This window comes from Dunckerocampus dactyliophorus, chromosome 21, assembly GCF_027744805.1.
Source record: "Dunckerocampus dactyliophorus isolate RoL2022-P2 chromosome 21, RoL_Ddac_1.1, whole genome shotgun sequence".
Classification (NCBI taxonomy): domain Eukaryota; kingdom Metazoa; phylum Chordata; class Actinopteri; order Syngnathiformes; family Syngnathidae; genus Dunckerocampus; species Dunckerocampus dactyliophorus.
The window spans coordinates 2,239,611-2,261,689 of record NC_072839.1 but is presented as its reverse complement, the minus strand read 5'-3'; the positions used below and the strand labels follow the sequence as shown (position 1 = coordinate 2,261,689).

Sequence of the window (22,079 nt, the reverse complement as noted above, 5' to 3'; positions counted from 1 at the left end):
CACGTTATAACTTGTCATTAAGATGTGGGGAATTAGCTCACACCATCCTGACCGTCAAACATCACTGAACTTTTTTTTGCTGAACCAAAAAAAGAAAAAAAGGATATGGGTCAAAAGACTGCAGCTGCACGTCTCAAATTAGCTCATGGTCTGGATGTAAGCAGATGGTCCACATTCGCTGAACCAGTTAGCTGGACTTTTCACCAAACAGGACAGTCTCCCACATGAGGTTCAGCGGGGACTGCTGATTGGCAATAGTCTAAAATGCAGAGCGTAGCACAACGTCAATGGATGCTTATGGCGGCAAGAAGGGAGAGGGAGATTGAGTGTGCACAGAGAGATGGACTAAGCAGGGAAGACAAGTGGAATGACTTATTCAACCAGGAACTGGACAGGAAGAAACATGAAATTAGCACAAATAGATTATCTGTCGACTACAGGCAGGTCTAAGAGCAAGCCAAGCAGTGTGGAGGGAGGGAGCGAGGGAGGGGAAAAAGGCAGATTGACTTCTTGTATGTTCCTCCCTTAAGGGAGAGCCATCACTCACCAAACTGCTGATCTGTAGTTCTAACAGCACTCACATGCACTGAAGCACAATTAAAATGCACCAATAGAGTGAGCAGAAAATAAACGCAAAGATAACTCTTCATTGAGCCCCTTTATCAGAATTAAGGGAAAAATGTCAGACTTGGTAAACCAGAGTGGACAATCTGCACTCACGTATCCTGTTGGATGTTGGCTTCTTACAGTATTATCTATGTTGCTCTTTTTATTAATACAGTTTGAAAACACTTTCAATTGCGTGTTCAATGACTACTTCTCCCGAGAACCGGGACGAAAAGCTATGGAAAACAAATAGCTTTTATATCTTCTAATATTCGTATTTTTACAGATGTATCCATGCAAACCAGCAGGTAGCAGCAAATGACTTTCCCCTGAGCTTGTCTGAGCTTTTCTTCTTCTTACTCACAGACTTTTTTTTATGTATAGTCAAAGCATGGTACCATAATGTTTTGTCAGGAAAATATGGTTTGTTATTGCACTTAAAATGTTTCGCTTCATTATTCCATTTGGTTTCACTAGTATTATTTACAATTATGCACACATACACACATACATACATACATACATACATACATACATACATACATACATACATACCGTACATACAGACATGCTATAATTACGGTATCTACTGGAGTCTAGAATCCTTCACATCCCCAGACTCAACAGCCTTGATCGCTTTAGCCTCTCATTTTAGATGACCCCCTCCCCTCGGACATGCACATCCTACATAGCAACATCTTTTCCTGTAGAAGCAATCTGTTCGGGTTGTATTGATTTGTCTCCTTGCATGCAAGTTTGATTAAAGTATACCTCTCATTGTCAAATAACTTGTCTGTTTTGAAGCCAGAGGGAAAATGTTCCTTGAAAGCGTTCCTACATACTTTGGAAATTGAATCTAAACCTCCAAAAAGAGACGGGGATGAGTCAGAGAAACCAACATGGCACATGACTCTCTATAGGGGGACATGTTTTGAAGGGACAGCACAAACCGGAATAGAAAGAAACTGTTTGCCCGAGCAGACTTATTCCTTATTGTTTATCCCTGGAGTGGCGGTACACCACTGGAAAGGGTCTGCAACTTTTTGTATAATTCAAGACGAGGACCCACCGTCCCCTCAGAGACGCGTCCTCTGCACAGAAGAAATAGAGCGAAACATCGGGAGGGGAGTGACAGGGAGGCTCTTCTGCTTTAATTACAGCGTATTGATCAGAGACGGGCCTGAGGAAGAGTGGGGGGTGGGGTTCAGTTAGCGAAACCGCAGGCTGCAGATACTGTAAAGATGTAGGAAAAGAGGCTTCACAATTATGTTAAAGTCACACGGTAGATAATTAGAAAATCCTCCAAGCCGTCACGCTTTCTTTCTCCACACCCGCGTTTAGCACTGCTGATACAATAAAATTACATGGGTGGCAAATTCATTTAAATCACGGGTGGCTTGCATTGTGCACATCCATCATATGGTTACATGCTTGGATGGATTTCAAATTCTCTGCATTGATTTCTTTCAATCCAAGTGCCTCCGGTTAGGGCCCGTCAAGTATGAACCCCCGCCAGAATGCCCATCATGCATGACACCGCTGCCTTTCCTATTACTTCTTTCCTGTCAAGGGGGTCTTCTTCAGTAAAGTTCTACTTTCTTCCTTCACTCGCTATCTTTTTCTTGGTTGACCTACTTGGGGAAAGAGCTTACAATCCTGTCTTTGTTTTTGCACACTTGTGGCAAGGCCAGAAAATCTAGGAGCTCTTCGACGGGATTCTTCTTCTCGTTCCTGATCCAGGCGGATGGCAGCTGATTCCAAGACAGTGAAATGTGCCAGATTCAACCTCTGGCCCTACAAAACCGCTCCCGCCGAGTCTCACAGAGCTGTATTCCAAGGGGTTAAGGAGCTTATGTCTCGTATACGACGCATGAAGAAAAGAGCTGAGCAGTGATTTGCCATGGGAGGGTAAAAAGAAGAGTGAAACCTCTCGGTGTAAAAGTGTATCTCATTATGGCTGAACTGTGTGTTACCTTTGGTAAACAGTTGTGCATGTTTCTGAGGGGAACATCACTCTCGCAGCAGTTGGCTGGTAAATGACCGGGGCCTGATGGTGGTGGCCAGCCATTGCTCACATATTACAGCCCCACAGCGATGTTTAGGTTCCATCTTGATTAGTCAGCCCAATTTTATTTCTATGGGCAATGAATGGGGACCTCATTCAAATCTCTAGGGAAAACCCATGGTTATTTTTTGCTGAATGAATGAGAAAAGAAGACAGCACACGTATTGGTCATGCCGAGAGGCAAACACTAATGTTATTGTGCGTTTTCAACACATTCAACAACTAATAATGATTGAAGGGCAACTCATTTTTGCTCAGTAACAACCATGGGCAAAACCATGTATCAGTGATGCCATGGCGGGGGTCTAACCGTGAACTGGTAATTGATTTTTCAGTACGGTATCGAGGTCCCACACCTGATAAAAGTGTGGTACAGTTTAAACATGCAATTTAACAAGAAAACTAAAGAAAAAATGTAACAATCAGAAATCATTTTACAAGAATAAAGTCAAAATAATGATGAAAAAAAGTTGGAATCTAATGAGAAAAAAAGGTAATTTTACGACAATGTAATAATTATTAAATGAAAAATATGTTATTTTTAAAATGTTTGAGAAACAAAGAAAACAAATTTGTAATTACAAAAAAAATTATCTTGGGGGAAAAGTTATGGGAATAAAGTCTAAATATTATGGGAATAAAGTCAAAGAAAATTTACAAGAAGAAAGTTGAAATATTCGAAAAAATGTCATTGTAGTAGCATATATATATATATATATATATATATATATATATATATATATATATATATATATTGGAAAATTATATATAATGGAAAATTTGAACTTTTTGTTTCTCATATTATGACAAAATACAAATGTATTTTTTTTATTATATATATATATATATATATATACAAATGTATTTTTTTATTATATATAATAAAAAAAATACATTTGTATTTTGTCATAATATGAGAAACAAAAAGTTCCAATTTTTGGAAAATACATAAAGGAAAAAAAGTTCATGGAAAAGAAGCCATAATATTGCAAAAAGAAAAATTGACAGATTTAAGAAGAAATTGGAAATATTTGGTACATTTTTCAAAAACGGCAAAAATAGGGGGGGAAACAGTCAAGACTGAAATTTCCAGGTAAAGTTTGTCAAATCCCATCTAAAATTAAAGAAATAGATGTAAAAAGTTTGCGGTTATCGATAAGTCACGAGAAGTAGGAACTTAGAAGTATCGTAGGCTCGTTGCTGCACAGGAAGGACAGTCACTTTTGTTCTTTAGTTGACCAAGTTTCATCTCCATCATGATTCCCAAGGCAGTGAGGCACAATCATCCAGTGACTGTGCATAAAAGTGAAAGTGAAAGTCAAATTAGACTGCGTAAGACGCTCAGTGGAGAACTAAACATTGGTTGGATGCTCGGTTCAAGCTGCTGAAACACTGCGACCATCATGAAGGATGAAGATGCTGCCTTTGAACATGTGAGAACATCTGCTCCTGTGAAATGGACAGTGATAACAGCGTACTGATCTCATTATTTGCTGTCATTTAGCCATTTTTATGCTTGAAAATGCTTTCATCTAAGCAAAATTATTAATAGGCCGTATTCAACTACACAACAGCGATGATTTATTGATCAATATATATTTTTTAAAGTTATTTTTGTCCATGTCACTTAAAACAGGAGTGGGAAAACTGACTTGCGGGCCACAATGGATTAAAAAATTTGGCGGAGGGGCCAGCTACATTATATACAGTAAATGTGGAATCCAGCAGAACGACATGCTTGCTCACGGTGCAACAAAAGCCAAAACCCATCCACAGCAAGTTAACGCTTCACATAAAAACAACAACTAAGCGCTAAACATGACACGTAACTTCAAACTTATTCCAAATGCCAGGAAGGCATGCTGGGTATTTCAGCTGCAGTAGCAATACGAACTACGAACAATAAAACATCGGATATCACGAGTATGTTAACTCTTTGTTTATTTCTTACAACCTATTTTGCAATCTAGCAAAAATGCGGAAAAGCCTGGCAAAATATTGGGAGTACCATAAGTTACCCTGCAAACCTTGTGGTGGGAACACATGGGTGTTCTTTTGGCATGGGTATTGCGGGTGGATATTTGTATGCCCACATGGTGCAGTAGGTAGGCTACTTTGTTGGTCATGTGAGTTGACTTGTTGTGCTGTTTGGATTGCTTTTTTCTACAAGCTACTGATTGCCTCCGACTATTTTGACAACTCAAGCGTGCCACAACAGCACCGCAAGTCATATTGCCAGCTACACTTTTGATGTTAAATGCTTAAATTTGGAAATGGTGGGTGGGATTAAGACACTTGGCGGGCTTGATGTGGCCCACGGGCTGCAGTTTGCCCACCCCTGACTTAAAAACATGTTTCAGCATTTCATCAGGGTGAAACCAAATTAAATCCAATTTTTTTTTTAAATACGCTGCTGATTCTTATGTTGGTTGATGTTAAAACAAGCATATTCGTGTTACTTCCCTTTGCTGTCATCCTCCTCCTCCCAGGTCTATATTCAGCCGTACTGTGACAAAACCAAAGTTGTGAACCACAGTCTGGCACCACGACTCTGACACTTCTTACCGTGCCCTCGGATTATTGCGATGTGCTGCCAGCCTCTCGTGTGCGAAGAGCCAAACAGGAGTGATTAAATCTTCATTCCGACGCCACACGTACCGCCTCAAATTGAAAACCCACACAGTGTAAAAGACGTCCCACTTAGGAATGTGCCCTGGTGGCACATGGAACTGCGTACCAGAAGTTGGGAAGCATTTGTTGAGCGTTCCGTTAATGCTATAACGGCATCTTGTTTTCATGTCATGTGACCCACCGCGGAAGCCATAAATCAGGCACTGATTACTACCCGCAGTGAGCTGACAGCTGAAAGTGCACCGCTGATGTTACAGGAATTAAATGTACAGGCAATTAACTGAAACCCAAAATGGATGCTGCGGTTTGGTTAATTACGACTGGTACGTAATATTACTAATGGTAACGTCACATTTCAACTGCCATGCCATGTAACAGGGGGGCCCCGGTTGTGTTTTTTTTTTTTGTTTGTTTTTAAGTTGGCCCCCTGCACATTCCAAAAATTTAATAATTAAAAAAAACAGCAAAAATGTAAAAAAAATTAAATTTTACAAGAATAAAAGTTAACATTAAGCGGAAATGAGAATTTAATGAGGAAAAATGTCATTTTAGTAGCATAATGTTGAAATATTAAAGCAAATACTTTTTTAAAAGTCATATGTGAAACAAAAAGTTGTCATTTTTTTTGAAAATTTAGGTTGGGGAAAAGTTTTATTATCAGAATAAACTAAAAATATTATGGGAATAAAATCTAAATAGTTCACAGCAGAAATGGGGAAGAAAAAAAAAAGATATCTACGAGAATAAAGCCAAACTATTAAGAGAAAAAAACATCACAATTATTTTGAGAATCAAAAAATAAAGATTTTTTGGAAAATAAGGTTGGGAGAAAGTTACGGTATAGTACGGTAAAGTCATACTAAAATAAAATTTACAAATATTATTTAACAAGAAAGTTGAAATATTAGGTAATAAATCATGTTTTTCACCGACATGACAAAGCTGAGATGCAGGTTTTTCTTGAACTACAGTACATAACTTGTTATCTTATCTACATGTGTTGCTTTACGGTGTGGCCCTCGGACATGCCTGGCATATCATTACAGTACATGTGCACATGCACGAGGCCTTACCTGCCCTGGACCTTGATATCAGAAATGGCGTAGAAGTATCTGGACAGGTTGTTCTCGTCCACCATTGTAGCTCCAGTGGCGGGGCGGAGCAGTCGGATCCTCAAGTCTGTGATGGTGAAAAAGTCCCTCAGGTTCTTGGTGGTGTCCAGCTGGCCGTAAAGCGACGCCATGTTGTGGAGCCGCGGCCCGGCGAACAGCGCAAAGCGGTCCTTGATCTCAAAGCGAACCGTTTTATCGTACTTCCACACGTAACCTCGAGAGTACTCCTCTGTGCAAATGATATCCAGCAGAGTGTGCTGGGTCAAGTCCTGCACCGTCTTGGGCTCCATGGTGAAGGCATCCAGGCAGTCCGTGGCATAGAACTGATACGGCTGCCAGGTTCGCCCGTAGTCCAGTGACTTTTCCAGAACCATCTGCTCCGGCCGGCCTGACTCAAAGGTGAGGACGATGTCATCGGTCAGCTCGATGGTCTTGTTCCAAGATAGCGTGATGTTGACCAGGAGAGCCTTTGGGTACCTTTTCCAGGATGTGGACTGCCAGAACGTGGTCGGGTTGCGGCCCTCGATGTCAAACATGAGTTCCGGAGGGTGGGCGAGCTCGTCTGTGCTGGCGTCACATTCGTTATTACACATGTAGGGGTTTTCCTACAAAAAGGACAGAAAAAGGATGATTTGTTAAGTCATCTGCGCTCATGTCAAGTCGTCTCTCAGCTTTTATGCATTAAGCCGCACATTTTAAAATCTAAGAAATATTTGGATTTTACCAGCGGGATTCAAGTACAAGCTTTTAACTCCCCAAGCCTCCTGCCGAAGAGGTCTTTTAAAAACATTTGTCCCATTTACCACACATGATTACCAAGCTCCCCGGGAGCGATATCAGCCTGCCAGAGGCTCTCTGCTAAGAGGACCTTTCAAGTGCTACAAGCTCCAATTTATCAGGGAAAGATAATCCACTACTTGATTAGGTTGAAGATGGCACCAGTGCATGTGTGGAAATGTCTCTGATGCAGCGGAAAGAAGGGGAGAAGAGCAGGACTCGCAAGGAAGACGGTTTAATGAGGCAAATGCAAAGACCATAGACCACTTTCTCCAGAGGGCCACAGTGAGAAATGAAAGAATGGAACTTTGCCACTTTGATATTTTGTAAAGCAACACTTGTATGTGTGCAACTTCTCAGCATGTCTACATTTCATACCCCAGTTTGTCATACAGGTGAAAAAGCTCATAAGTAGGGTTGGGAATCGAGCATCGATGGGAACCGGGACATACATTCCGATTCTCCCAGAATCGTTCATTTTTACAATTAGTTTTTTTTCCTATCCTTACGTTCAGTGATCAATAATGGCTGCATAACACCAACCAATAAGAAGCCGGCGAACACAGGAAGCGATGGTTGTTATGCGTTGCGTGCTGCGCCAGACTTCTTCCAACCATTCAGGTAAGTAAAACAAATTGCGTCGTTCTTATGCCAACATTGAAGCAGCAAACAAACTATACTTTATCCTGCGAATACGGCGGCCAACTCAAATATCCAACGTAAGACCGTGTACTTTACCTGACGTTAATGCTAGCTCTAGCCAGGAAATGAACGAGACCCTGCGTTAAGCGCTACTCCATTCACTTGTTTGATATTGTGCACGCAGGTTAGTAGGAACTCAGTAACATGCTTAAGTTACACTTCGTCTATTCTGCATCATAAGACACTCTCCAACACAAACAGGCTCTGTGTCAGTTTTTCATGAGCTTTTCAAAACTAAAAATGACTTGTGAACATGTACTCTTATGTAAAGAGACTTCTGAACATTTACGCTCAACTTCAATTGTTTGATATTTCTATACTGCTTAATAAATAGCCTGTGAGAAATTTATAGTAAAGTAATAGAGTTCATCTAATAAAAAAAAAATAAAAATCATGGAGACATTCAGACATTTCATCCAAGAACTTTGGTTAGCGCCCTCATTTAAACCGTGCAAACATTTATGACCCTACCTTTGAAAAGAATCGGAATAGAGAATCGTTAGGAACCGGAACCTCAAATTCAAAAGATGCCCAGTCCTAATGAATATGAACTTCCCGCGGCACATTTTAAAAATCTAATTTAATATAACAAAAATAGAAAAAAATCTGTCAATTTATAGTAAATTATAAAGTCAAAATATCGAGAAAAAGTTCTAATCTAACAAGTCACAATTTTATGAGAATAAACTGATGAGGAAAAATGTCATTTTAGTAGCATAAAGTTGAAATATTAAAAGGAAAAAATATAGAAATAGAAAAAATATATATATTTTTAAATAGACTATTGGACTATTATGAAAATCAAAAAGTTTTAAACATTTTTAGAAAACTTGGTTGGAAAAGTATAATATATAAATAAATAAATAAATACACATATATAAAAATACACTGTTTGAGAAGGTTCAAATATTTTGAAAAAAAATCCCAGCAAAAAAGGAAAAATAAAAGCAAAGCCCAAGTTCAGACTAATAGGCTTTTTCACCTAAAGGACAAAGCTGAGATGCATAGCTTCTTAACATATCTACATGTTTTGCTTTACAAAATATGAAAGTGGCAAAAAAAAAAAAATGGACACCCCTGATGTACACACTTGAATCGTTGAAGCATATGTTTGCATTTTATGGCTTTATGAACAACAACAACAACAACAACAAAGCTCAAGTGAGAAATAACCCCTTTCGACTAACAAGCTTTGCAAAAACTTGCAAAGCTTACAAGTCCCTCGTCCTCCAAAGCAAGGTGACAATGAAACTGCAATCTCTCAGGCATTCTAACTGTTGGAGGGCTCCATTAATATCCTGCCCGGACCGTCCCCTACAGGCAACTTCCTGCTCTGCTAAGTCAAGGCTGCGAGGAAGACGCCCAGATTGGCAGTGGAAAATTCCACCGTGGTTTCGCGACGCGGCCTCACAGTGGCACGTTAGGTGTGACATTAACCTCAGCATCTGGTGCCCTGTGTGTGTAATCACTCTTTAGAGGGTGTAAAAAGCTTCTAAAAAAGCGTCCTTGACATGCTGGATGGGTGACGGCGTTTTGGTCTATTGGTCATTTGAAAATGCAGACTGCTAAGAGATATCAGGGACTTTAAATCGATTTGTGGATGACTACGGCCCATTATTAGTATGTACTTGTTGGCCTAAAGTAAGCACATTCAAGCATAAAAATGGCTAAATGAAGTAAAAAACAAAAATAAGGCATTCAGAAGACCCATTCAAAGAAATATGTAGTACTCTACACTGGTCACTAGGTGTCACTTATGTTACATTGATGAGACAATAGCCACTGTTCAGAAACGAAGTAAAAATGTGTTACGTCTACTGTGTGTCTTATGTCTACTATATTGGTTAATAGGAGTGTAAACGTAACTATAGGGGTGTTATTTCGTGTCTAGAGGGCTCTAATGTTAAAAACCATATTCAACTGGTCACTGCGTGTCAGTAATGTTATGACACACAAACACCAGACTTAAGGCACAATAATCCCTAACACAGGCTACTGTTGCGGCACCCACGGCAAACAAAAAAAGTCTGAACCCCCGACGTCACTTCCTGTCTGCTCCACTAGCACTGGAACACATTTACAGCAAGAAACACACACACGAGTCTTATTCATGTGTTATTCATCTTATGTCTATTATACTGGGTAATACAAGTGTAAAGGTGACTATAGGGTTGTTATTTCATGTCTAGTGGGCTCTAATAATGCTCAAGCCCATATTTAGAAGGTCATAAACAGGTTTTCTGCGCTCCAACTACAAAAATAAGGACTCCTACTGGAAATTCACTGGAACCAATGAACCGCAATAAACAAGGGATTGATGCCAATATCAGCCGATTATCACATCCCGAATGCAGACACTCCTGAGGACCTGACAATGTGGTGCGTATAGCACCTGCCATCCTTGGTCCGCCGTCCAGCACTCTCCTGAACCCACAGGTTAAATATCTTTTATCAATGCATCCTCCGCTACTTGTCTCCCACACTTCAAAATATAGCCTTTATGTAGATCAATAACCCCCACCCAGAGAAGAGGAAAGAGATAAAATGCTGAGTGTATACGGCCTCATGGAAATCGATGGCAGACATCTGCGTTTTACTGGAGGGGAACCTGTGAGGGCTCTGTCAAGCAATTAATGGTTTGGCGCGTGTGCACGTAATTGACCGCACCCTGAACGCAGCATTGCGGTAATTACTGAAGATGTTACCATAAATCCCAGTGGGGTGATGAGTGGTCAAGTATGGGGTGGGGGGGTGGTTCAGGCATTACAGAAAACAAAGCCAGAGCAGAAGTTGCTGGAGTGCTTAATTGCAGCTAATGTCATCAGCCCACTGAAAAAACAACAGTTTAATCAGATTAACATAGAAATAGTCTGCGTGTGTGTGTGTGTGTGTGTGCACGTGTGTAGGTGTGTGTGCGTGTGTGTGTGTGTGTGCGTGTGTGCGTGCGAGAGATTGCGTGCAGGTTTCTGTCGGTGGCTGTTGGCAGGAATCTACTCTAAATTCCTTTCGCATTGTCCCCATTACTGTCAAACTGTTAACCTAATTTAACAGCCAACGAGAAGAATAAAAATCAACAATGTCGTAAACACAGAGGCTCATGAATGTGACTGAAGACTATTCAGGCGCGCTTCACGCAGCCAGCACTTTTTGGAGAGTTGAAGCGGGAGAAAACCACGTGCTGTGTGTGCACATGAAGACGTCATAACTCATTTCTGTGAATCTCCACATCCCTGGGGATTTGTCACCAAGCCATCAATTGGCTGTTTACATACTGTACATCTCACTGAAATGTTGAATGGATACATTTGGAATTATGCCTCTTTATAGTTGGGTGACCAAACGTCCTGTTTTCCCAGGGCATATCATGTTTTTATGTCCTGGTGTTCACACTGGTGTTGCCGAAAAGCCAAAGAAAAAGCAAAACATGACGAACTCCAGGGAAGAAGATCTCATTGCAGAAAAGAAAAAGGTACAGCAAGTCTACATTATCTTGCAGAATGTGGAAAGAGCAGGAAGGAGGCGTACATTAGAAAAAAGGAGGTATGGACAGTGTAGAAAGACACGCTGAGGCATGCTTTGTTTGGGCATATGTTGTGGTGCGTTCACGACTAGGTCACCGGCATGTGCCTCGCACGGTTTACACATACAGTACTTCACACCACCAATTTACTCATTAGCACGCAAAATTACATACCAGTGCAGGGACAAAATGCGTGCAAGTGTAAACAAGGCTTTACTGTATTGTATACAAAGATTACATGCCCATTTCACTGGCATCAACAACCTTTACAATTAGAATTGTAAACACTGGAGCAATTACAATTAAAATTACCATCCATACGGACAGAAGCTTTTCAACCGTATCCAGTTTTAAACTAAGATGTGATTGTGGTGCTGACAACCTTGACCTGTTGACAACGCAGCCATTGATGGAGGACGGGACTTGAGGGAATATAAATTTACTGCCCGCTGATAAGACATCAAGATGGATGAGCTCTCACCAATCAAATCAATCTGTATGTGTGACAGATGTGTCAGACGTGGAGCCCAGACAGCAAATTGAACCCAGCCTGTAATGGCATTCTTCAACTCTTCCTTTGTGTTGCTCTTCTTCCTTGATCCATCTTTAAAAAACATTTTTTTCCTCATTTTACCCTTGTCATTGGAACCCCGGACTTCTTTCATAACACAAAATATGCAGTATTTGATAAACACGTGCATATTATAGCCTTGAATTGATTAAAATTAACTTACTTTGTACCCTTAAGCCCTAAAAAGGTCCCTCACATGAAAAAAAAGGTAATATATGAATATTTCTTTCACTTTTAAATCCGTCAAATGATGTTGTAATGGGAGTGAGTGGGGCCACGTCGGTCCTGAGGGTAAGCAGTGGAGGCATGTAAGACGATTGCATTTTCTTCGCAATACATTTTCAAAACAATTATAATACTGACCTTTTGTCACACAATTCACATTAAAGTTAACCAATATATTAACCATATGTTGACTTAACTTAAAATATTTGACCTAAAATATTAAGTTTTGTACTTTTAAGTAGATTTGACTGTGTTTTTCTATTATTGATTACTTGAATCAATGAAGTACTGATAACTACAAAACTTACATTCTACATTTAATTGGACCATACTTAAATAAATTCTGTCGAACATCAATAACAAACCATTTGAGGCAATCAGTCCAAGTCCAATCAGCTTATCCAGGTTTTCAGTGTTGAACTAGTGCATATTATTTAATGTATTCACGCAGGTACACTGTTGCAATTCATGTATTCAAATATGCCTGCTGATTCCAATACTGATCCTCGGATACTGATACTCAAGCACAAATCATCCCTCCATCTATTCATCCTTTTCTGTCCAAGGTCAAATTGGAGGAGTGTACTCCAGTGTGCACCGGACAAAATGTCCAGTTTCATCGTTATGAGCGTTTGTAAATTTGATCTGCCTCATTGCAGACCTCAACGTGACGTAAGAGTAATACAACATACAACTGCTACACTGTCATTTTTTGCGATGACCCGGTGGGGCTTTATTGAAGCTGTGATGTCTCAATTTCAAAACTAACCCTTCTTCCTTGCTTTTACTGGATCGCCCTCCATGTGCCACCGCCCGCACACCCCCCCAACCATCTTCCTCGCTCCGTCTTCCATGGTGATAGGTGGTGCAGACAGAAAGAGGGGCTTAACCTGGACATGGAATGAATATTGGATGCCAGTGTGACAGATTACAGTGGTAATAGACACCCGGGCCAAATCCTCACAAGGATTACAATCGTATTTTCAAATGGCTCAGGGTCGGCCGGAGGTCGACCAGGCTGGCCCGTGGTCAACAAGGTGATGGCAGACCACACTCACAACCCAAATGCATATCTAGTTCTGCTTGCCATAAAGTACTGTAGATATTTTCCAGCAACCTTTAGCAACCCAGGTGAGGTGACACGAGGTTGATTTTGTCTTTTTAAATGGCAATAATTGTTTCCAGACCCCTCACAGACACAGTATTGGTGTAATCCAACAGTTCAGAGGCTGTTTTGCGGCCCCAGTGGGAGAGATCCAATACAGTCTGGGCTGTTCTGGTTAACCACCATAAGCACCAGTGTGTGGCTGCCACATAAACAGAGGGGAGCTTATGAAGCAGGAACATGTGCTCTCATGATGCATCCCTCTCGTTTTAATGGCTGACAATTTGGGATTCACAGAGCTTAAAATCATAGAGTAAGCCTTCAGCACCTCCTCGTCACGTTTCCAGGATATAAAACATCATTTTACATTCCATTATCTTTTATATGGCGTGGTTTGAAGGACAGCATGATTGCCTCTACTTGAAAGATGGTATTTGTGTAAAAGCCACCGTCCGGAGTGATAAAGTCAAACCTCTAACATGAAATGTTCATGGCTTCTGCAGTTAAGTTAGAGGAAAATCCGGTGACAAAAATGGACAAAAGTTTACATCTGGAAGTCCAGACTTCCTGGACTGCTCTTCCAGTTCCACCGGGGGTGACATTGAGACACATTCCCGCTAGCGTTTCCTAGGTCTGCCTCGGGTCCTCCTCCTGGCTGGGCATGCATGGAACACCTCACCAAGGAGGCCTCCAGGAGGCATCCGGACAAGTTCCCGAGCCACCTCAACTGTGTCCGCTTGATGTAAAGGAGAAGCAAATCTATTCTGATAATCGGATAAATCAAGCTCCTAACCCTCTTTGGTTGGGTGAGCGCGGCCACCCTTCGGAGGAAATTCATTTCGGCTGCTTGTTATGGTATGTTGTGCCCCTAGTAGGGGCTCCCAAGGCAAACTATCCCTAAGTGGTGGGCCAAACAGAGTGAGTCAGTGGACCTTATGGTAAACATCAAGAGGCGAGACCACACTTCACCCAGACGTCGACACTGGTACCTCACCCTAGAGCCAGGTACAGGACAGGGGCGAGCGTCTCGGTGGTCGGACCTTCACCCATGTGGCCCGGCCAGGGCCAGCCCGATGAAGCCACACAAGATCTCCTTCCTGTAAACCCACCACCCCGGGTGGGGGCAAACCTGGGGGGGCCAAATCTGGTTCGTGGGCTCTTCATTTTATCAATACTTTTTGAACAGTTCTAGCCTCTGTTATTGCATTTTGGGCATGGCCGTGCCGCAGCAAACAAAGCTTCGAGTGAGCTTGGTGCGCTCGAAGTTGCACAAAATCCTGACCTCTACCAACCCCAAAGAACTTTGGGATGAACTACAACATCAGTGAACTACATTTTCTCCCGTTTCCACTTGATATCATTGCAATGGCCGTGTTTTCCAATATTTTCTTCGAGTCAAACTTTTCCATCAGTTAACAAAAAGTTCTGTCCGTAAGCATGTACAGTTTTGTCTTGTTTTGAGACCCTTAGGAGTTGCAAAGGCAAAAGTTAATTTCCAACACTGCATGAACTAATATTTAGAAAAATAAGCAGCATAGAAAATGGATGGATGGATTAACATGGTACAAAAACACGACAAGGATGAAACGTGTCTACTGTATGCTGCCTGCAACATTAGGACTAGAAGATATTTAATTTTGTCCATTTTGCCAATTAAAAGTACGCTAGAATGCTCTTGATTTTGCGAGTATGTTGAGCATTAATCTGCACATTGGTGAATTTGCGCTCTGATGCGCCATCTCTTCCCTGGGTAGCAGCATGGATGCCATGGCAAATCTCCATTGAAGCTGTAGCTTCAGCGCATGGAAGCTCACAGCAAGAAAGTAAAACCTTAATTGGATAAACCTCAAAAATCGCCACTTCCATGCGAAGCTGGGATTCATGGTTTTAGGGTCTGTGGAACAAGGTGGTTTTTGATTTTGACTGACAGCAGCCATGGCAGTGAGCGGACTGATAGTCACACAGATGAAACGGTCAGGGCAGATGTGACGGCTCTTTCGGAGTGAATTATTTCTCAGCGATTCTATTCTAGAGCTATTTTCTTACTTTGTACATTCTACATTGTAAGCAAACAACGGAATCCCAGCAGGGTTGCTAAAATCATATTAAGTGTATGTCAGACCCCCGTTTCAAATTGTGGGGCGCCTGTGGACTGGACCCAAACTGGAGGTCAGCATCTTCAAATACGCACGTATGGGATGTATTGCTGTAGATGCGGGGAGCAGTAAGTGAACTATGTTAGTTTTAAGTGCATTAAAAGTCACTTAGCTACCACCTTAAAATAATTAGTCTTGTAATATGTTCAAAGCTCTTAGGACCACATAATTACATTTCAGTCATGTGAAGCTCCCATCCCATCATGCCGTCAAGCTTCCGCTCTCATTAGCGGTCCTACAGAAGACCAGGTCATCAGCAACCAGGGCAGAGTGTGAATCTCGCACCTTCTCATCTCAATCTAGAGGTCTGCAGGGTCAGATGGACCAACCCAGGGTGTTGATGATGTGGTGTCAAAAAAAAAAAAAAAAAAATCCACTCAGTAGTCATCTTCCGCATTCGCACATTTTCCAATTTTCCTCCTACCCCTCAGGTCCTGTTTTATTTATTTAAGTCTTTGCTTTTAAGAGATGATTAAAATCAATAGTGTGGTTAGGCTCAGCATTCCCACTGTGGATATTCTACTGTGCAGAGCGTCGTTGTGATTCAGCTCCAGGCTCCTATGTCAGATCACTGAAGGTCTATTTAGTCATTCTAAAAGGGAGACTTTCTTCTTCTTTTGTTCTTATTTCTCTCTGCGTCGCTTTCTCTGCCTACTTCTGAATCAGAGATGATTGACAGATGACTCGCGGGAAAAAGGAGCTTGGGCCTTTTTTTCCCCCCCCGCTCTCTCGCCTTCTCGGCTTGGAAGATCATGATACTCGGACACACTGACAGGCTAAGTGTCCTTGTGCACACTTAGACACAAACTCATTTTTAAAAAAGGCACACTGTCGCACTGAAAAGACACACACACACACACACACACACACACACACACACACACACTTTACACCATTCCTGCAGCGTTTGAGAGTTTAGTACAGTAATCCCTCGTTGATAGTGGTTAATTGGTTGCAGACCCCACCATGAATATGAATAGTAGCTGTCAAAGTAACACTTCAACAGAACACGAAAGTAGAGCGGAACCTTGGTTAGCGTTGTTAATCTGTACCAGAAATGTTAAAACATTTTTTATAGTTTTACATGCAGAAAACAATTTTAAATGCATATAAATGACAAATGATGAGGGATAAATTAACATTTAATGTTACCTTGATTGAAGATGTAATTGACAAAGACGGCGATGGACGCCACCTTCGTGTTTTGCTAGGAGTTATTTCATGAATTCAATTAGGTCTCAAAAAAAAAAAAAAAAGCAGATACCTGTGGTGTTAGCAAGGAACTATACAGTCAACCGCTGACAGGCGACAGAGCTGACTTCCACTTCCTGTTTCTCATGTATTATGTTAGGAATGGAATATTTTTTCACTCTTCTGCATATTCTTATCTGCAACAGAGAGCTAACAATTCCAAGACCTTTCACTTGGGAAAAGAGCTATCCTGAACCACTGTCGCTCACACGCACAGTTTCGTTATGAGTCACGCTTATGCTGCCTGCCTGTAACGCCCAGCACTCCTAGCAAAGGTTGGTTGAAACCAGATCAGACCAGTGTACCAACAAACAGTTAATGGGATGTTTCCTGATCATTGGGACCGCCTCCACAGCAGACATGAGGAAGAGGAATTCAGTTTCACTTTAGAGATCGCTTGGGCCTTACTAAACCTTGGTTGGTGTGCCGACCATTCTCTCCAGCGCTGGCATTGGAATTGCTTGCGTCTACTCCTTTTGATATAAAATTTTACACCTCACTTGAGACTCTGAATACAATAAGTGATGTTTTGTGATCGAGAACAAGACAAGACGTATGCCATATTGTGCACTAACTGAAAATCAACGCAAATAGAAGCAAACATTTGCTGTACGTTTCCGATGTTAACCGAAAAACATGCTAAGCGGGGCGTACGCTAATCGAAGTGTCGCAGCAATCGCTGATGAAACAAGCGGCTCCTCTTGAATTCCCACTGCTACTGTAAGCCCAATTCTCCTGAGGGAGTCAAGGGTGCTCTACCAGTTGATTGTGACTGATGATTAGGAAAAACACTACAGTAGAGGAAGGGGGGGAGCTGCTAAAAAGTACATTTTACTGGGCCACAGGGAGAAAGCACGCCAATCAGCTCCACTCGGCTGAAATGAAAGATACATTAAGCACTTTGTTAGCGATGACTTGGACTAAGAGATACAAATTAACAAGCCCACACGGAGGAGTGTGTGTTTATGTGCGTGATGAGGAGTCGCCTGTTTGTAGAATTTCCTGTGTACATCTCTGGTGCCAAACACAGCAGAAGCACACCGGTTTTAGGCCGCCATCCACTTTAATGAGGGATTAGATGCAGTGGTTGATCTTGTGATCACTGCACACTCACACACACACACACACACACACACACTCGTGCTCATTAAGTAGTCAGGATGGGCTTAAAATAGCAGAAATAAAGATAGTCCATCGGCAAATGCTCTCGGATTTGGAAGGGCTGTGTACTTTTAAAATGATGGTAAGGAAGGACATGCTCTTCTCATTTTAAGTACACATTCACACCCGTTTATTTATTTACCACATCTGTATTTCTATATTTAGATGTTTAGCATCTGTTTTTAGTTGAGTGCCATTACAGTTTGCTTCCCAATAGATCCAGTGGCGTGCATGGCTGGTGAGGCACTCATATTTGGATGCAGGTTGCTCATTAAGAGGATAACAAGTATAAAATGTTTCAGTCCCATGTATTTATCTTTTTCATTACCTGAAAAACTTGTCTATATATTACATGAGCCCTATCCTTCTCCAGGAAACATTTTTGGTTGCAGTCTGATCATCTTCTGATGAGCTTGGATATATAATCCTCCATCTTGGCAGTTCAATTAATTCAGCAGATCAATAAAAAATATATTTAGTGCATTTCGCTTGCTACTCTCCAGCTGGTGCTGCTGCTGTCAAAGCTAAAAGAAAAACGTTTGCTTTTCCTCTCTATAGAAGGACGGCCCTTTCAGCTCACGCACACTCCTTCAGGATGAGAAGAGTACTGCAGCGCCTCCGCATATGACAATACCGTGTATTATTTTGTCCGATTAGCAGGAATAATGAAACATGAAAACATTACACGGACCGTTCTGCTGGCCTACTTTTGGGCCGAGTGGTGGTGACACCGAATAGGAAATGGATGCCGAAATGGAAGCACGCCGGGTTCAAGTGATGCATTCATAAAGTAAACAGTTTGCTGTAGATGAAGTCTTTATTACCGCTTATCACTGGGGAGCTCCTCTGACTGAGACGAGAGCCGAATGTAATTTACTCGTTCATATCGATGTAATCAATGCCGCATTATTAGAAATGATCACCGCTTGGAGTTGGAAAATATGAGTGGGAGGTTCTGCAGTCAGCGGCGCACTTTTAATGCAAAATACGGTGAAACCTCTCCAGACAAAAAGCACAAAAGCTTTGTTATTGTAGTCAAGTCGTGCAACAAAATTAGATGAGTATAAAATATCCTAATGTTGGCAGAATGACGTTAAGGAAGCATCACTGTGCACAAATCAGCCTCACTGGCGTCCACCAAACAGCATGTAAGCGACCAACGCGGCATGCCAACTACGTTCACACTGCCGGGGATGATGCTCACTTCGGATTTTGGGTTAAAATACAATCTTTGTGTTTTTCCACTTTACCAAAAAAGCGTGACTTGTATTTGGTGGAATGTGAACACAACAGGGAAGTGACGTGCAAGTAAACTTATCCTGGTTTTCATTGTTTTCTATTGAGCCATTAAAAGCACTCCACGCCACCTTGTGGGCGGCATTTTGAATTTTGTTGACAAAAAGCAAAACCCGAATTGAAGTCTCGTAAAATTGAGGACAGCATTTCAAATTTCAACAAAAGTTGGAGACTTTGCTATACAGCAAAAATATTCTTTCAGAGATTCTATGCTCAGGATTTTAGTTTGAATTCAGAAGTCTTGATTATTTGTGATTTGTTGGTTACTCAGAATGTGCTGTTAATTTTATACATGCTGCTGCACTTTAAAACTAACCTGTATTCGGTTTTTGTTCTACCTTTGGAATTTGTGTCTTTAGTTAGACTTTAAATGTATGCCTTGGTCCAAAATATGCATGTCTAAGCAAATTTTACACATTGTTTTGCCTAAAGCAAGCATTTAAGCATAAAAATGGCTAACTGACGTAAAATGCAAATAAGGCATTCAGAAGATGCATTCAAAGACACTGACGTAGTATTCCACACTGGTCACTAGGTGTCAGTAGTGTTACATTGATGAGACAATTGCCACCGCAGGAAGTACTGTCCAGAATGCTAACATAAGCAAGTCTAGTTTCTTACGTTTACCATATTGGGTAATACGTGTGCAAAAGGCGACTATAAGGGTGTTATGAGGGCTCTGTTTAAAAACAGTATATTTAAGTCATAAGCAGGTTTTCTATTCTTCAAAATAAGAAAACATTCCATTTATGAATAAGGAATTTGACTTCATGGGAATTTATTTGCCACAGTAAGGGTCTGGAACCAATTAACTGCAATAAACGAGGACTAACTATACTTTATACCCCAGGAAAAACTGGAGCATCTGTATACAAATTGTATTCTTCCATCAACTACCATAAACCTGCGCCAAAATATTCCCCAGTTGTGGACTGAACCACTTAGTGATTTCATCCATCTATGTGGACATTCATTGATAATCCATTGAAAATGTTGGCTTGTACTATTATGCTAATCCACCAAATAATGGCTGACCCCTCGAGGCTCCCAAACACATTCTGTGTAAGCAGTCTTGTTTTCTCTGGCTCTCTGCTCGGTGCGGGCATCTGCCTGCACAAACCCTTGGAGAGCGTCTGCTGGCAGCGAGATGGAACAGCCTCGCCAAACCTTCACCCCATTTCCACTTCTTAGTGGGACCATGGCAGCCGATCTGCCCGATACTTCAAAAGCAGGAATATTTAAACATTAACAATGGATTATTTTTTTGGACATCAGTTGACCAATAATACACACAACTGAGGCTGGGTTCCTTTAGAAACCACACAGAATCTCAGCCTCGTTTCGGTGGTATGACATTGTGTGCAAACATTTGACAGCCGCAACACCTTCATTTCATTCCTCATCTGTTCGCAAAAGAGACAAACGGCATTGAGTGCATGGCTTAGCTTCCCAGCGACAGTTGCTGCGTTGTTGAGCTGGAGGGATCAAAAGGTTGCATGGGTTTCCCCTCATGAGGAAATCCAGGTATGAGGGAAGCAAAATGGCTAAAATGGGAGGCAAGGAAAAGACAGAAAGCTGCAAGTGTGTGCTCTTGTTTATGCTGTAAAGCAGGAGTGGGATAGTTTGTGCATACATTTTTGCTTGTACTGAGATATGCTTTTACCAGCTGGTAGGGACACAACACAGAATATTTAAAAAGGGTCCCTCAAAAGGGTCCTTTTGTAAAATTGCAACTATTTATCTTAATATTTTGACTTCATTCTTGTAAAATTACAGCTGTTTTTTTTCCATTTTTGATGCTTTTTTCAAAATTCCAACTCTCTTAATTAATTATAATTATAATACTATCATAATTGTAGAATATTCATTTTTAATTTTATACAGTCATTTTGACTTTTTTTTTTATTTTTTATTTTTGACTTTTTCTGCAACCAAATGCTCTTGTTCGATTTATTTTCCTCCTGATATTTTGACTTTATTCCTGTACAATTCCTGCCGATTTGTCCATTTTTTTTGCCGTTTTGTCTTATACTGTAGTTTTCTTGTTAAATTATACTTTTAGAATGTGCCATGGGCCAATAAAATAACAGCCGCGGGGCACAAATGGCCCCCAGGCCACACTTTGGACACCCCCGCATAAGCATACCCACTCAGTGGGGGTTGGTTAGCTGACTAAATGTGACAAGCGCTTTGATTTTGTGTCAAAACCAAGAAAAACGCCACAGCTCAGGGAAGCAGAAGTCACCAAGCAGCAATCATGCACAGTGAGCACATGCATCATTTATTACCATGAGTGTCTTTCACATGAACCCATACTTAAAAATTCCAGCGTTTTACTCCTGGTAGTTTCAGTTCAAACTTACATTCGCAACAAGGACCAAAACTTGCTCTACGCCCGGTTGCCTTCCCCGAGGGTGCATTTTGCCTTTTTTTAGACAAAGAAACACACAAAAGAGCATGGTGAGAAAATCCACTTGCTAATTTGAGAAGCAAACTAAAAGTGTACACGGCTGACTTGATGACAGCTGTCAGTGTGACAGGAGCTATTATCAGGTGGGATTTCAATTGTTATGCTGGAGGCAACCAGGCGGTGTCCAGGAGGGACTTGAAGAGACAATGTTTGTGAAGAAGCTGGGGAGGGTTTCAGGTACTGTCACTCAAGCATATATTGTACTTCCTCCGTGTACTTGTGTTGAATATTCATGCCATGTGACTTGGAATGACGCCGCAAAAAGGAAAAAGAACAAACAATGTACCACAACAAATTACATAATTATTGCTGAAGTTTATAGTTTGTTCTCATGTTGCTTCAAGCTGCGGCAACACTGAGATTTCGTAATAATGCCATCTACAGTCATGTGGGGGGAAAAAAAGAAAAAAGCTCCCAGACCAGACCGTGAT

The 22,079-nt window shown here is 41.2% G+C and overlaps 1 protein-coding gene across 12 annotated transcripts in view; it reads right to left on the bottom strand.

Annotated features, from left to right (window-relative positions):
* The window catches only part of ntng1a (netrin g1a), a 130,713-nt gene that overhangs the window by 71,457 nt on the left and 37,177 nt on the right, over positions 1 to 22,079 (bottom strand). For all 12 annotated transcript variants that reach the window (XM_054765178.1, XM_054765179.1, XM_054765177.1 and 9 more), the window contains one exon: positions 6,376 to 7,019. In XM_054765178.1, the coding sequence (XP_054621153.1) occupies positions 6,376 to 7,019 (644 nt within the window). The remainder of the gene's footprint in view (positions 1 to 6,375; positions 7,020 to 22,079) is intronic.